This window comes from Colobus angolensis, unplaced genomic scaffold (assembly GCF_000951035.1).
Source record: "Colobus angolensis palliatus isolate OR3802 unplaced genomic scaffold, Cang.pa_1.0 Scaffold11, whole genome shotgun sequence".
Taxonomy (NCBI): Eukaryota; Metazoa; Chordata; class Mammalia; order Primates; family Cercopithecidae; genus Colobus; species Colobus angolensis.
The window spans coordinates 15,248,793-15,261,623 of NW_012112030.1; the positions used below are offsets into that span (position 1 = coordinate 15,248,793).

Below are 12,831 nucleotides of genomic sequence, written 5' to 3' on the forward strand. Positions count from 1 at the left end.
GTCTCTATTAAAAATACAAGATTAGCCGGGCATGGTGGCGCATGCCTGTAATCCCAGCTACTCAGGAGGCTGAGGCAGGAGAATCACTTGCATCTGGGAGGCTGAGGTTGCAGTGAGTCGAGATTGCGCCATTGCACTCTGGCCTGGGCAACAAGAGCGAAACTCCATCTGAAAAAAAATAAATAAATAAAATAAAAATAAATTCATCTTCTGAGTATCCCCTTTTCTGGTTTTTATCTTATGTAATCACTTTCCTGGTTTCTTTTTCCTTGCCTTCAGCAATAATCAGTGGTTATGACAAACCCTCAGAATATATTCTTCTAAGACAAGTCTTACTGCATAGAATACAAACTGTGTTATTTGTGCTTTTATGTAAACTTATTTATATTTGTAGCTTAAGGCTTCAAATGTTAGCATGTGTGTAACATCATACTGGGCATATGGTTGGCACTCAGTGAATGTTGATTAGATTTAAATTTGAATTACATTTTTGCTGGCAGAATCTCAAAGGATTTCACTGAATCTGTCACAGTCAATTCATAGCACTAGTTCCAATCTAAGCCCCAAGCATAAGGCGTGTAACATTAGCACCTCTATAGATCAAAGCTGTGATTCTGAGAACTCTTCTCCTCACCTGGTAGGCCACAAAAGTACACAAAACTAGGATTAGCACAAGGGAAACATGTAAAGCAGTGTTCCCTATACTTTTTATGTATTTTTATTTTATTTTAGGTTTGGGGGTACATGTGCAGGTTTGTTAACTGGGTCTGTTGTGTGATACTGAGGTTTGGAGTATGAATGAGCCCATCACCCAGGTACCTAGCATAGTACCCAATTTCAACCTTTATCCCCGTTCTTTCCCCACCCTCAGTAGTCCCCACTTTCACTGTTAAACCATCTGTATGTCCGTGAGTACTAGCGTTTAGCTTCCACCCGTGAGAACATATGGTATTTGGTTTTCTTTTCCTGCATTAATGTACTTAGGATAATGGCCTCTGGTTGTATCCACGATGCTGCAGAGGACATAATTTCATTCTTTGTTATCGTTGTGTAGTACCGTGGTGTATATGTACCACATTTTCTTTAACCAGTCCACCATTGATGGGCATCTAGGTTGGTTCCATGTATTTGCTATTGTAAATAGTTCTGTGGTGAACATGCAAGTGCATGGGTATGTTTGGTAGAAAGATTTGCTTTCTTTTGGATATACTTTTGGATATATACCCAGTAATGCAATTGCTGGGTCAGATGGTAGTTCTGATTTAAGTTCTTTGAGAAATCTCCAAACCGCCGTCCATAGTGGCCGAACTAATTCATATGTCCTCTCACTGTGTTATAAGCATTTCCATTTCTCTGCAGTCTTGCCAGCATCTGTTTTTTGTTTTTTGGGTTTTTTTTACTTTTTATTAGTAGCCGTTCTGATGAATGTGAGATGGTATCTCATTGTGATTTTAATTTGTATTTCTCTGATGATTAGTGATGTGGAGCATTTTTTATATGTTTTTTAGCCACTTATATGTCTTCCTTTAAGTGTCTATTCATGTCTTTTGCCCATTTTTAAAAAGACTTATTTGTTTTGTTTTTTTCCTTGTTCAATTGCTTAAGCTCCTTATAGATTCTGGATATTCAACCTTTATTGGATGCATAGTTTACGAGTCTTTTCTCTCATTTTGCAGGCTGTTTATTCCATTGATAGTTTCTTTTGCTTTACAGAAGCTCTTTAATTAGGTCCCACTTGTCAATTTTTGTTTTTGTTGCAATTACTTTTTTTTTTTTTTGTGAGATGGAGACTCACTCTGTTGCTCAGGCTAGAGTGCAGTGGCACGATCTTTCCTCACTGCAACCTCCACCTCCCAAGTTCAAGCAATTCTCGTGCCTCGGCCTCCCAAGTAGCTGGAATTATAAGTGCCCCCTATCAAGCCTGGCTTCTTTTTGTATTTTTAGTAGAGACAGGGTTTCACCATGTTGGCCAGGCTGGTCTCAAACTCCAAGCCTCATGTGATCTGCCCACCTCGGCCTCCCGTAGTACTGGGATTACAGGCATGACCCACCATGCCTGGCTAAAGGATTCTTACCGTTTGAGGCCTGACACTTAAATCTTTAATCCCTCTTGAGTTAATTTTTGTATACAGTGAAAGGAACGGGTCGGTTTCATTCTTCTGCATATGGCTAGCCAGCTATTCTAGCACCATTTATTGAATAAGAAGATAAGAAGCCCTTTCCCCATTGCTTATTTTTGTCAATTTGGTCAAATATCAGATGGCCATAGGTGTGTGGCTTAACTTCTGGGTTTTATATTCTGTTTCCTTGGTCTGCGTATGTTTTTGTACCAGTACCATGATGTTTTAGTCTGTAGCCTTATAGTATAGTTTGAAGTCAGGTAGCGTATGGCTTTGTTTTTGTTTAGGATTGCTTTGTCTGTTTGCACTCTCGGTTCAATATGAATTTAAGAATTTTTTTTCTGGTTCTGTGAAAAATGATGATAGTTTGATAGGAATGGCATTGAATCTGTAGATTGCTTCGGGCAGCATGACCATTTTAACAATATTGATTCTTCTAATCCATGAGCATGGAACGTTTTTCCATTGGTTTGTGTCATCTGTTATTTCTTTCAACAGTATTTTGTAGTTCTTATAAATATCTTTCACCTCCTTGGTTAGATGCATTCCTAGGAGTGTGTGTGTGTGTGTGTGTGTGTGTGTATTGTAAATGGGATTGCCTTCTTGATTTGGCTCTCAGCTTGAACATTATTGGTGTGTAGAAATGCCAGTGATTTTTGTATATGGATTTTGTGCCCTGAAACTTTCCTGAAGTCATTTATCAGTTGTAGGAGCCTTTTGATAGTGTCTTCAGGGTTTTCTAGGTATAGATCACATCGTCTGTGAAGAGAGGTAATTTGGCTTCTTTTCCTATTTGGATGCATTTTACTTCTTCCTCTTGCCTAATTGCTCTGACAGGACTTCCAGTACGATGTTGAATAGGAGTGGTAAGAGTGGGCATCCTTATCTTTTTCCAGCTCTCAAGGGAAACGCTTCCAGTTTTTGCCCGTCTCAGTGTGATGTTGACTGTATATTTGTCATAGATGGCCCTGACTATTTTAGGGCATATTCCTTCAACATGGAATTATTTCTTGAGGGTTTTTGTCATGAAGAGATGCTGGATTTTATCAAAAGCCTTTTCCATGTCTACTGATATGATCATACATTTTTTATTTTTTATAATGTTTATTTAATGTTTATTTAGTGATTTAAATGTTTATTTAGTGATTCACATTTATGATTTGCATATGTTGAACCGATCTTGCATCTTAGAAATGAAGCATACTTTATCATGGTGAATTAACTTTTTGATATGCCATTGAATTTGGTTTGCTGATATTTTGTTGAGGATTTTTACATCTATGTTCATCAGGGATATTGGCCTTTGTTTTCTTTCTTCTTTGTGTCTTTACCAAGTTTTGGTATCAGAGTGATGCTGGCTTCATAGAATGAGTTAAAGAGGAGACCCTCCTTACTTTTTTGGAATAGCTTCAGTAGAATTAATACCAGCTCTTTGTACGTCTGGTAGAAATCAGCTGTGAATCCATCTGATCTGTGGCTTTTTTTGTTTGGCAGGTTTTTTATTACAGATTCAAATTCAGAACTCAATATTGGCCTGTTCAGTGTATCAGTTTCTTCCTGATTCAATCTTGGGAGATTGTATATTTCCAGGAATTTATCTATTTCGTCTAGATTTTCTAGTTTGTATTCATAGTGGTGTTCGTAATCGTCTCTAGGAATCCTTTGTATGTCTATGGAATCCATTGTAATGTCACCTTGGTTGCTTCTCATTATGCTTATTTGGATCTTCTTTTTTTCTTTATTATTTTAGTTGACAATCTGTCAATCTTGTTTTTCTTTTCAAAGAATCAACTTTTGGTTTCCCCAGGCTGGGTGTGGTGGCTCACGCTTGTAATCATAGCACTTTGGGAGGCTGAGGTGGGCAGATTACTTGAGCCCAGGAGTTTGGGACCAGCCTAAGCAACATGGTGAAACTCCTTCTCTAAAAGAAAAAAAAAAAAATAGCAGAGCACAGTGGCGTGTGCCTGGAGTGCCAACTACTTGGGAGGCTGAGGCAGCAGAATGATCTGAGCCCAGAGAGGTCCCAGACAGCAAAGTGAGACCCTGTCTCAAAAAAACAAAACAAAAGAAAATCCGCAAAAAAGCCAACGAAAGTGTGGCACAATAATAGTTATTTATTTAAATCTTCCCCTGTGTGCTAGCCTTTCTGTTTTTATTATATCTAGCATTTTTAACAATAAAAAGCAAGCACTTTCTTTGAGATGAGAAGATCGTTTTGTTTCATAGAAAACATTAGAGAAGAAACTAAACACGGGAGTTAAAGATGACAAATAGCTAAAACAGAGAATAAATACAATTGTGGTTATAAACTAGAAATTTAAAATATGGATAGCTTTATAATTGTGGCTGACAGTATAGCCTCACTTTATACAGTTTGAATTGATGCCCTTTTAAACATCTTTTTAGTGTGTTTCAAGTCAAGGCTAAGTGAAAAAATAATAATAAAACATAAACATCTTCTTAGGTCAAAAAAAGCCAGTATGCCAGTATAGTCATTAGATAGTGTAGTAAGAGGGATTTTATTTGAGAAGCAGTTACATGACAAGTGTAAATTCGTAAAAAAAAAAAATTCTTTTTAAAAAATCTCAAATAATTAAGCACATTCTTTAAATGTGAGCCAGGAAATCTCTACATCCTGAAGGTAAAATGAAAAAAAAGAATAAATCAGACATAACTTTATTTTGATTGACTTGAAAAATCAACTGCTTCTAATACCAGTTGGCAGGACTGTTATGGTGGGGTATTCGTGACCAAAAAATTTACATTTTAATTTTTTTGCCTGATCCTTGAAATATACCAGTAAAATTAATTTAAATATCATAAGGCTTTAATTTTCTAAGATATAGTAGTGCACATTAATTTGTAATATTACTTAAAGTTTGAAAGAGGTATTTGAGTTTAAATTAGGAAGTTAATGAATAATTACACTGCATCTATTGCCTCTCCCTCATTTTGATATTAAAAATCTACGTCAATACTTTTCCAAAGTTACACGTTTTATTTTTTAATGAAAAGCAGAAAAATGAATTGACATTTCTTAAATTAAAACTCAGAAACCCTAACTGAGAAGCAAACCAGAGGTAAAACAGTTTATTAGCTCCAAGAATAATAGTAATTATTTTCTTTTTTTTTTTTACTATAGCCACCTATAGTCTTACAATATTTACTTGATTATTAAAAAGAGAGGCAAAAAAAAAAGAGAGGCAATGTGACAGTAAAATACAGAGAAGACAATTTGAGATTTGTGTCTAGTGTATTGTATAACCATTCCCTTGAGTAGACTTTGTTGTAAATTGCCATTGATTTTAGATAAGAAAAGTTTCCCTCATGTTAAAAACTTGGAAATGCATCATTACTTTTGATTTTTTTTTTAAATAGAATTTTTTTGTAGAGATGAGATCTCCCTACGTTGCCCAGGCTGGTCTTGAACTCCTGAGCTCAAAAGACTCTCTCACCTCGGCCTCCCAAACTGCTGCGATTATAGGCGTAAGCCACCATGCCCGGCCATTAATCCTTTCTTAATAAAGGACATAGTATATATATCTGCTATATAGCCATCTAGCCAAATATTAAAATCCTTAACTGATTTTTTTGGAAATCTGGAATTTCATTACATTTAAGTATTTAGACCTACTTCACTTTCTCCCCCACACAGTGGCCAAGTATTGTCTCAGTACAGACTATACAGAAATAAGCACTATTAAAATTTACTTGTTCCATACCCTAAACTTAGACAATTTAAAAAAAATATATATTGGCCAGGCGTGCTGGCTCCTACGTGTAATCCCAGCACTTTGGGAGGCTGAGGCGGGAGGATTGCTTTAGCCTAGGGGTTCAAGACCAGCCTGGACAATATAGTGAGACCTTGAGTTTACAAAATATTAAAAAACAATACCCCAGCATGGTGGCGTGCACCTGTACTACTCAGGAGGCCAAGGTGGGAGGATTGCTTGAGCCCGGGGAGTTGAGGCTGCAGTGAGCTAAGATCACACCACTGCACTCTAGCCCAGGTGACAGTGTGAGAAAAAAGTCTGGCCTGGCACAGAGGCTCACACCTGTAATCCCAGTTCTTTGGAAAGACTGCTTGAGCCCAGGAGTTCAAGACCAGTCTGAGCAACATGGTGAAACCCCAAATTAAAAAATTATCTGGGCATGGTGGTATAAACCTGTAGTCCTAGCTACCTGGGAGGCTGAGGCAGGAGGATCACTTGAGCCCAGGAGTTCAAGGCTGCAGTGAATTATGATCATGCCACTGCACTCTAGCCTGGGCAGCAGAGCAAAACCCTGTCTCTAGAAAACTCTGCAGCAATCCCTCCTCCACCCCAACTCACACACTTTTTTTTTTCTTTTCTTGGAATATAACGTGTTCTCAGAAAAGCACACTGTTTAGGAGTTTAGCCAACATCTATATCGAGACGTTGAATTTTACTAGCATGCCAGAGACTCCTCTCCCAAAAGGAACACTACCGGACTTTTTTCTTTTCTTCTTTCTTTTCCTTAATTTTTTTTTAAATTGTTTTAGAGACAGGGTATTGCTACATTGCCCAGATGGGAGTGCAGTGGCTCTTCACGGGTGCAGTCATAGCACGATCCTCTCACCTCAGCGTCCCAAGTAACTGGGACTACAGACATGCACCACCATACCTAGCTAATTTCTGTATACTTTGCAGAGATGGGATTTTACCATGTTACCCAGGCTGGTCTCAGATTCCTGGGCTCAAGTGATCCACCCACTTCGGCCTCCTAAAGTGCTGGGATTACAGGCATGAGCCACTGCACTCAGCCTTGAACTTTATATGAAGTGTAACCATATACTCTTTGCCTGGCTTTCTTTAACTTATGAGGTTCATCCATATAGTTCCAGATAGAAAGAGTTCATTCAGGCCGGGCACGGTGGCTCAGGCCTGTAATCCCAGCACTTTGGGAGACTGGAGTGGGCAGATCATCTGAGGTCAGGAGTTCAAGACCAGCCTGACCAACATGGAGAAACCCTGTCTATACTAAAAATACAAAAATTAGCCGGGCGTGGTGGCACATGCCTGTAATCCCAGCTACTGGGGAGCCTGAGGCAGGAGAGTCGCTTGAACCTGGGAGGCAGAGGTTGCGGTGAGCCTAGGTCGCACCATTACACTCCAGCCTAGGCAAGAAGAGTGAAACTTGGTCTCAGAAAAAATAAGAAGGCTGGCTGCGCGTGGCTCATGGCTGTAATCCCAGCACTTTGGGAGGCTGAAGTGTGCAGATCATGAGGTCAAGAGATCGCGACCATCCTGGCTAACATGGTGAAACCGCGGCTCTACTAAAAATACAAAAAATTATCCAGGCGTAGTGGTGCGCACCTGTAGTCCTGAGTATCCCAGCTACTCGGAAGGCCAATGCAGAAGAATCACTTGAACCCGGGAGGCAGAGGTTGCAGTGAGCCAAGATCATGCCACTGCACTCCAGCCTAGGCGACAGCACAAGACTCTGTCTCAAAAAAAAAGTTCATTCATTCTCTTTTTTTGTTTGTTTGTTTGTTTGAAATGGAGTCTCACGCTGTCGCCCGAGCTGGAGTGCGGTGGCACCATCTCGGCTCACTGCAATCTCCACCTCCAGGGTTCAAGCGATTCTCCTGCCTCAGCCTCCCAAGTAACTGGGACTACAGGTGCCCACCACCACGCCCAGATAATTTTTTTGTATTTTTAGTAGAGATGGGGTTTCACTATGTTTAACAGGCTGGTCTTGACCACCTGACCTCACAATCCTCCTGCCTCAGCATCCCAAAATGCTGAGATTACAAGCGTGAGCCACCGTACCCAGACTTCATTTATTCTTTTAACTGTATGGCCTGGCATTCTCTACTTTTTATTGAAAGCACTATTTTTGGCAAGTACTTGGGGTTTTAAGGTAATTGTATATTTGGAAATTATTAGCCCTTTTAAATTACCTTGCTATATTAGCTTCTTGATCAAAAATAAGTAAGGTCACATTTAAAGATTATTAGCATGGTATTCATATAATCTAGTAAATTCTTTAGTGAAATACCAGATTTTGGGAGGAAATGTGTTGTGCCATTGCTGCCCTTTGCTTGCTGTCCTCTGTTGTCTTGTGTTCCTACCCACCTGGTAATCATGTTTGAGGAGCTGAGGTAAAGACAGAAACAGGTAGGCCTAGCAGGATCATAGGACTTGAACCAGTTCAGTGGCAGGATCTCCAGGTTAGGAAAGTTGTACTGTGCCACTTCACTTCTAAAATATTGATAAAGTAATGTCTAGCTCTCAATCTGTATTTTTCATGTTTCTTTAAGAAAGAGAAGGATTCCTACCATCCTGAAATGTTCTTATGCTTAAATGCCTCTGCGGTGCCATTAAGCCTGCCCTTAACTCTGGCATTTCCACAGGGGAGGATAGGTGTTAGCCTGTGATACCCTCTTAGCCACTGGGCTGTCATTGGATCCATTGTCTTTATATATCCTCCCTAAAGCCATCAAAGACCCACTATTTAAATTTGCAGTTTTTGTAGTGCACGCAAATTAAAACATGGCTAGAATTAATTTTTGTTAAAGGAAATTAATTTTCATACTTATTCATGTAAAAAGAATTTGCTGACCAGGTATGGTGGCTCACACCTGTAATCTCAGCACTTTGACAGGCCAAGGCTGGTGGAATCACTTGAGCCCAGCAGTTAGAGACCAACCTGGGCAACATGGCAAAATCCTGTCTACCAAAATACATATATATGTGTGTGTGTGTGTATATGTGTGTGTGTGTGTATATATATGTGTATATACACAAAATATTGTGTATAGGTATGTGTGTGTGTGTGTGTGTGTGTATACACACACATACATACATACATACACAAAATATTAGCCGGGCATAGGGGTGGTGGCACACATCTGTTTTCCCAGTACATTTTGAATAATTTTTCTTTGCCTAAGATTTTTTTTAATTTTAAAAAAACGACTGGCAAGATAGCTTCATTTTTTTTTTTCTTTCCTTTTCTTTTCTTTTCTTTTCTTTTTGGAGACATGGTCTTCATCTGTCACCCAGACTGGAGTGCAGTGGCACAATTTTGGCTTACTGCAACCTCAGCCTCCTGGGCTCAAGCGATCCTCCCACCTCAGGCCTACCCCAGGTAGCTGGGACCACAGGCAAGCACCACCACACCTGGAAAATTTTTGTATTTTTTCGTAGAGATGGGGTCTCTCTGTGTTGCCCAGGCTGGTCTCGAACTCCCGGGCTCAAGTGATCCACCTGCCTCAACCTCCCAAAGTGCTGGGATTACATGTAGGAGCTGCCGCACCCAGCCAATCACTTAAATTTCCTAAAGTTATTTTAAGCTAGTTACAGAATATACAAAATAAAATAGCTCTTTTTTTCCCCTTTTACTTTATTTATTTATTTATTGAGTCAGAGTCTCACACTGTCACCCAGGGTGGAGTGCAGTGGCGCAATCTCGGCTCACTACAACCTCCGCCTCCCACGTTCAAACAGTTCTCCTGCCTCAGCCTCCCAAGCAGCTGGGATTACAGGCTAATTTTTTTTTTTTTTTGTATTTTTAGTAGAGACAGAGTTTCATTATGTTGGTCAGGTGGTTTCAAACTCCTGACCTCATGATCTACCCGCCTCAGCCTCCCAAGGCGCAATCTCGGCTCACTGTAACCTCTGCTTCCTGGGTTCAAGCGATTCTCCCTCCTCAGCCTCCCAAGTAGCTAGGACCACAAGCACAAGTCATCGGGCCCAGCTAATTTTTGTGTTTTCAGTAGAGACAGGGTTTCACCATGTTGGCCAGGGTGGTCTTGAACTACTGAGCTCAAGTGATCTGCCTCCGTCAGCCTCCCAAAGTGCTGAGGTTACAGACGTGAGCCACTGTGCCCAGCAGATGATGTATTTTTAAGCACCTCTAGAATTATTCTATATTCAACAAATGACAAGCTGTTAAAGACAAAACATCAAAGTCTTCTCTGTGATATTATGGTTCGGGGGTGATTTTTTTCCAAAGGAGAAAAGTACAGATGGATAATAGTGTCTATATTGAGTCTTCACAAATGGGATTCACTGAATTGTTTAAATAGCTAGCTAAATTCATTTGTTTTACTGTATTACTATAAGCTTATTGTAAGTAAAGTCATGTCAAGCCTCTGATGTTATTGAAATTCCAATATGCTAAAATACAAAGTATTTTCATTGATGGAGAACTTTTAATGAAGACAGATAAGAAAATGTTTTATTTATGCCACTTCTGCATGTTAGGAAATAAACAGCAGCACAATAATACTTAGGTTGCTTAGTAAATTTTTGGTGAATTGAGTTTTAAAAAGGGACAAAAATGGTTATAAAAATTCCTGTTTTGCTAAGTAAAAAACTATGCAACTTTCTAAAATCTAGAAAGTTACAATTGGAGTGATAACACCGTAAAAGCACATTTTCCCCGTTAAAGTAATTAACACTTTTTGGTTTTAGGAATTGGAACGAGCATGGAGAGAATATGATAAGCTAGAATACGATGTAACTGTTACCAGGAACCAGATGCAAGAGCAGCTAGATCACCTTGGTGAAGTTCAGGTACAGAAATATAATATTCTTTATATTGTTTTAACTGTTTTTACTGGTACTGTACAATCCACCTTGTTAGATTTATGCATACCCTTAACAGTTTTTACATTATTGGCTACCTGAGACCTGGATTTGAATACTTTTAATGACAGGAATCTTACTATCTCACAAAGTAGACCATCCCCACTTGCTTAAGAGTTCTTTGTTCTGTTGGGCACATGGTGAGCCCTGGAGTGTTCTGTGCTCCTAGCAGTCTCAGCTCTGCAGTTCCTAAAAACATGGTTTCATATCCTTTCACAAGTCCATCTGTGTCACTTGGTATTGAGATGTTGAATTATATGGATTTATCAAATAATGAATATTTTGTTTATATATATATATATATGTATTTTTTTTTGTTTTTTTTTTTTTGAGACGGAGTTTTGCTCTTGTTGCCCACGCTGGAGAGCAGTGGCATGATCTCGGCTCACTGCAACCTCTGCCTCCCGGGTTCAAGCGATTCCTCTGCCTCAGCCTCCCAAGTAGCTGGGATCACAGGCATGTACCACCAAGCCCAGCTAATTTTGTATTTCTTTTTTTTTTAGTAGAGACAGGGTTTCTCTATGTTGGTCAGGCTGGTCTCAAACTCCTGACCTCAGGTGATCCACCTGCCTCGGCCTCCCAAAGTGCTGGAATTACAGGCTTGAGCCACTGCGCCTAGCCATTATTTCATCTTTTTAATAAAATTATTCTAATCCTTTCTATATTAAATATCTCTCATTTTGTGAAATTACATTTGGCCTGTTGACTTCACTGACATATTATTAGAATAGGGGAAGATACAGCACCATTTGCTATAAAGAATCTAGTTAATAAGCAAATAGATCTGACACCTAGTTCCAAGGGTTAGTTTTCTTATCTATAAAATAGAAATAATAATACTTGGCCGGGCATGGTGGCTCACACCTATAGTCCCAGCACTTTCGGAGGCTGAGGTAGGTAGATCACCTGAGGGTCAGGAGTTCGAGACCAGCCTGGCCAACCTGGCGAAACCTTGTCTCTACTATAAATACAAAAATTAGGTGTAGTGGCAGGCATCTGTAATCCCAGCTACTTGGGAGGCTGAGGCAGGAGAATCACGTGAACCCAGGAGGTCGGGGTTACAGTGAGCTGAGATCCCATGACTGCACTCTAGCCTGGGCAACATATAGCGAGACTCTATCTCAAAAAAAAAAAGAAAGAAAAATAATAATACTTGTCTTAAAATGTTTCTCTGAGGAATGCAGATAATATATGTTTAAGAAAATAATAAAACTTACTTCATGCTTATGACCAATGTAAATTTGATCCTTTTAGTTGGAAATGCGTGGACTTAACAGACAATGAATAAAAGATTAGTTAAGTTTGAGACCAACCATCCTGACCAACATGATGAAACCCCATCTCTACTAAAAAAATACAGAATTAGCTAGGATGATGAGGTCAGGAGCTCAAGACCAGCCTGGCCAAGATTGTGAAACCCCATCTCTACTAAAAATACAAAATGAGCTGAGCTTGGTGGCAAGCACCTGTAATCCCAGCTACTCAGGAGGCTGAGGCAGGAGAATTGCTTGACCCTGGGAGGTGGAGGTTGCAGGGAGCTGAGATCGCACCATTGTACTCCAGCCTGGGCAACAAGGGTGAAGCTCCATCTCAAAAAAAAAAAAATTAGTAAAGTTGAATCAGAAATTCGGCTGCCCTCTATCTGGGCTGTCCAGCGTAGTACTGGCCACATGTAGTAGTTGGGCATATGAAATGTGACTATTGTGACTATACAACTAAAACTGAACTTTCAGTTGTTTTTATGTTAACTATCTAAATTTATTTACTTATTTATTGAGTCAGGGTTTTGTTCTGTCACCCAGGCTGGAGTGCAGTAGCATGATCCTAGGTGAAACCTTGAGCTCCTGGGTCCAAGTGATCCTCCCACCTCAGCCTTCCAAAGTGCTGGGATCATCAGCTGGGCACAATGGCTCATGCCTGTAATCCCAGCACTTTGGGAGGCCGTGGTGGGAGGATCAGTTGAGGCCAGAAGTTTGAGACCAGCCTGGCCAACGCGGTGAAACCCCACCTCGGCCGGGCGCGGTGGCTCAAGCCTGTAATCCCAGCACTTTGGGAGGCCGAGACGGGCGGATCACGAGGTCAGGAGATCGAGACCA

General features: G+C 40.0%; 1 protein-coding gene across 4 annotated transcripts in view; it reads left to right on the top strand.

The window, feature by feature from the left end:
- PLEKHA5 (pleckstrin homology domain containing, family A member 5) overlaps positions 1–12,831 on the top strand; it is a 246,724-nt gene that overhangs the window by 201,841 nt on the left and 32,052 nt on the right. For all 4 annotated transcript variants that reach the window (XM_011954821.1, XM_011954831.1, XM_011954838.1 and 1 more), the window contains one exon: positions 10,562–10,663. In XM_011954821.1, the coding sequence (XP_011810211.1) occupies positions 10,562–10,663 (102 nt within the window). The remainder of the gene's footprint in view (positions 1–10,561; positions 10,664–12,831) is intronic.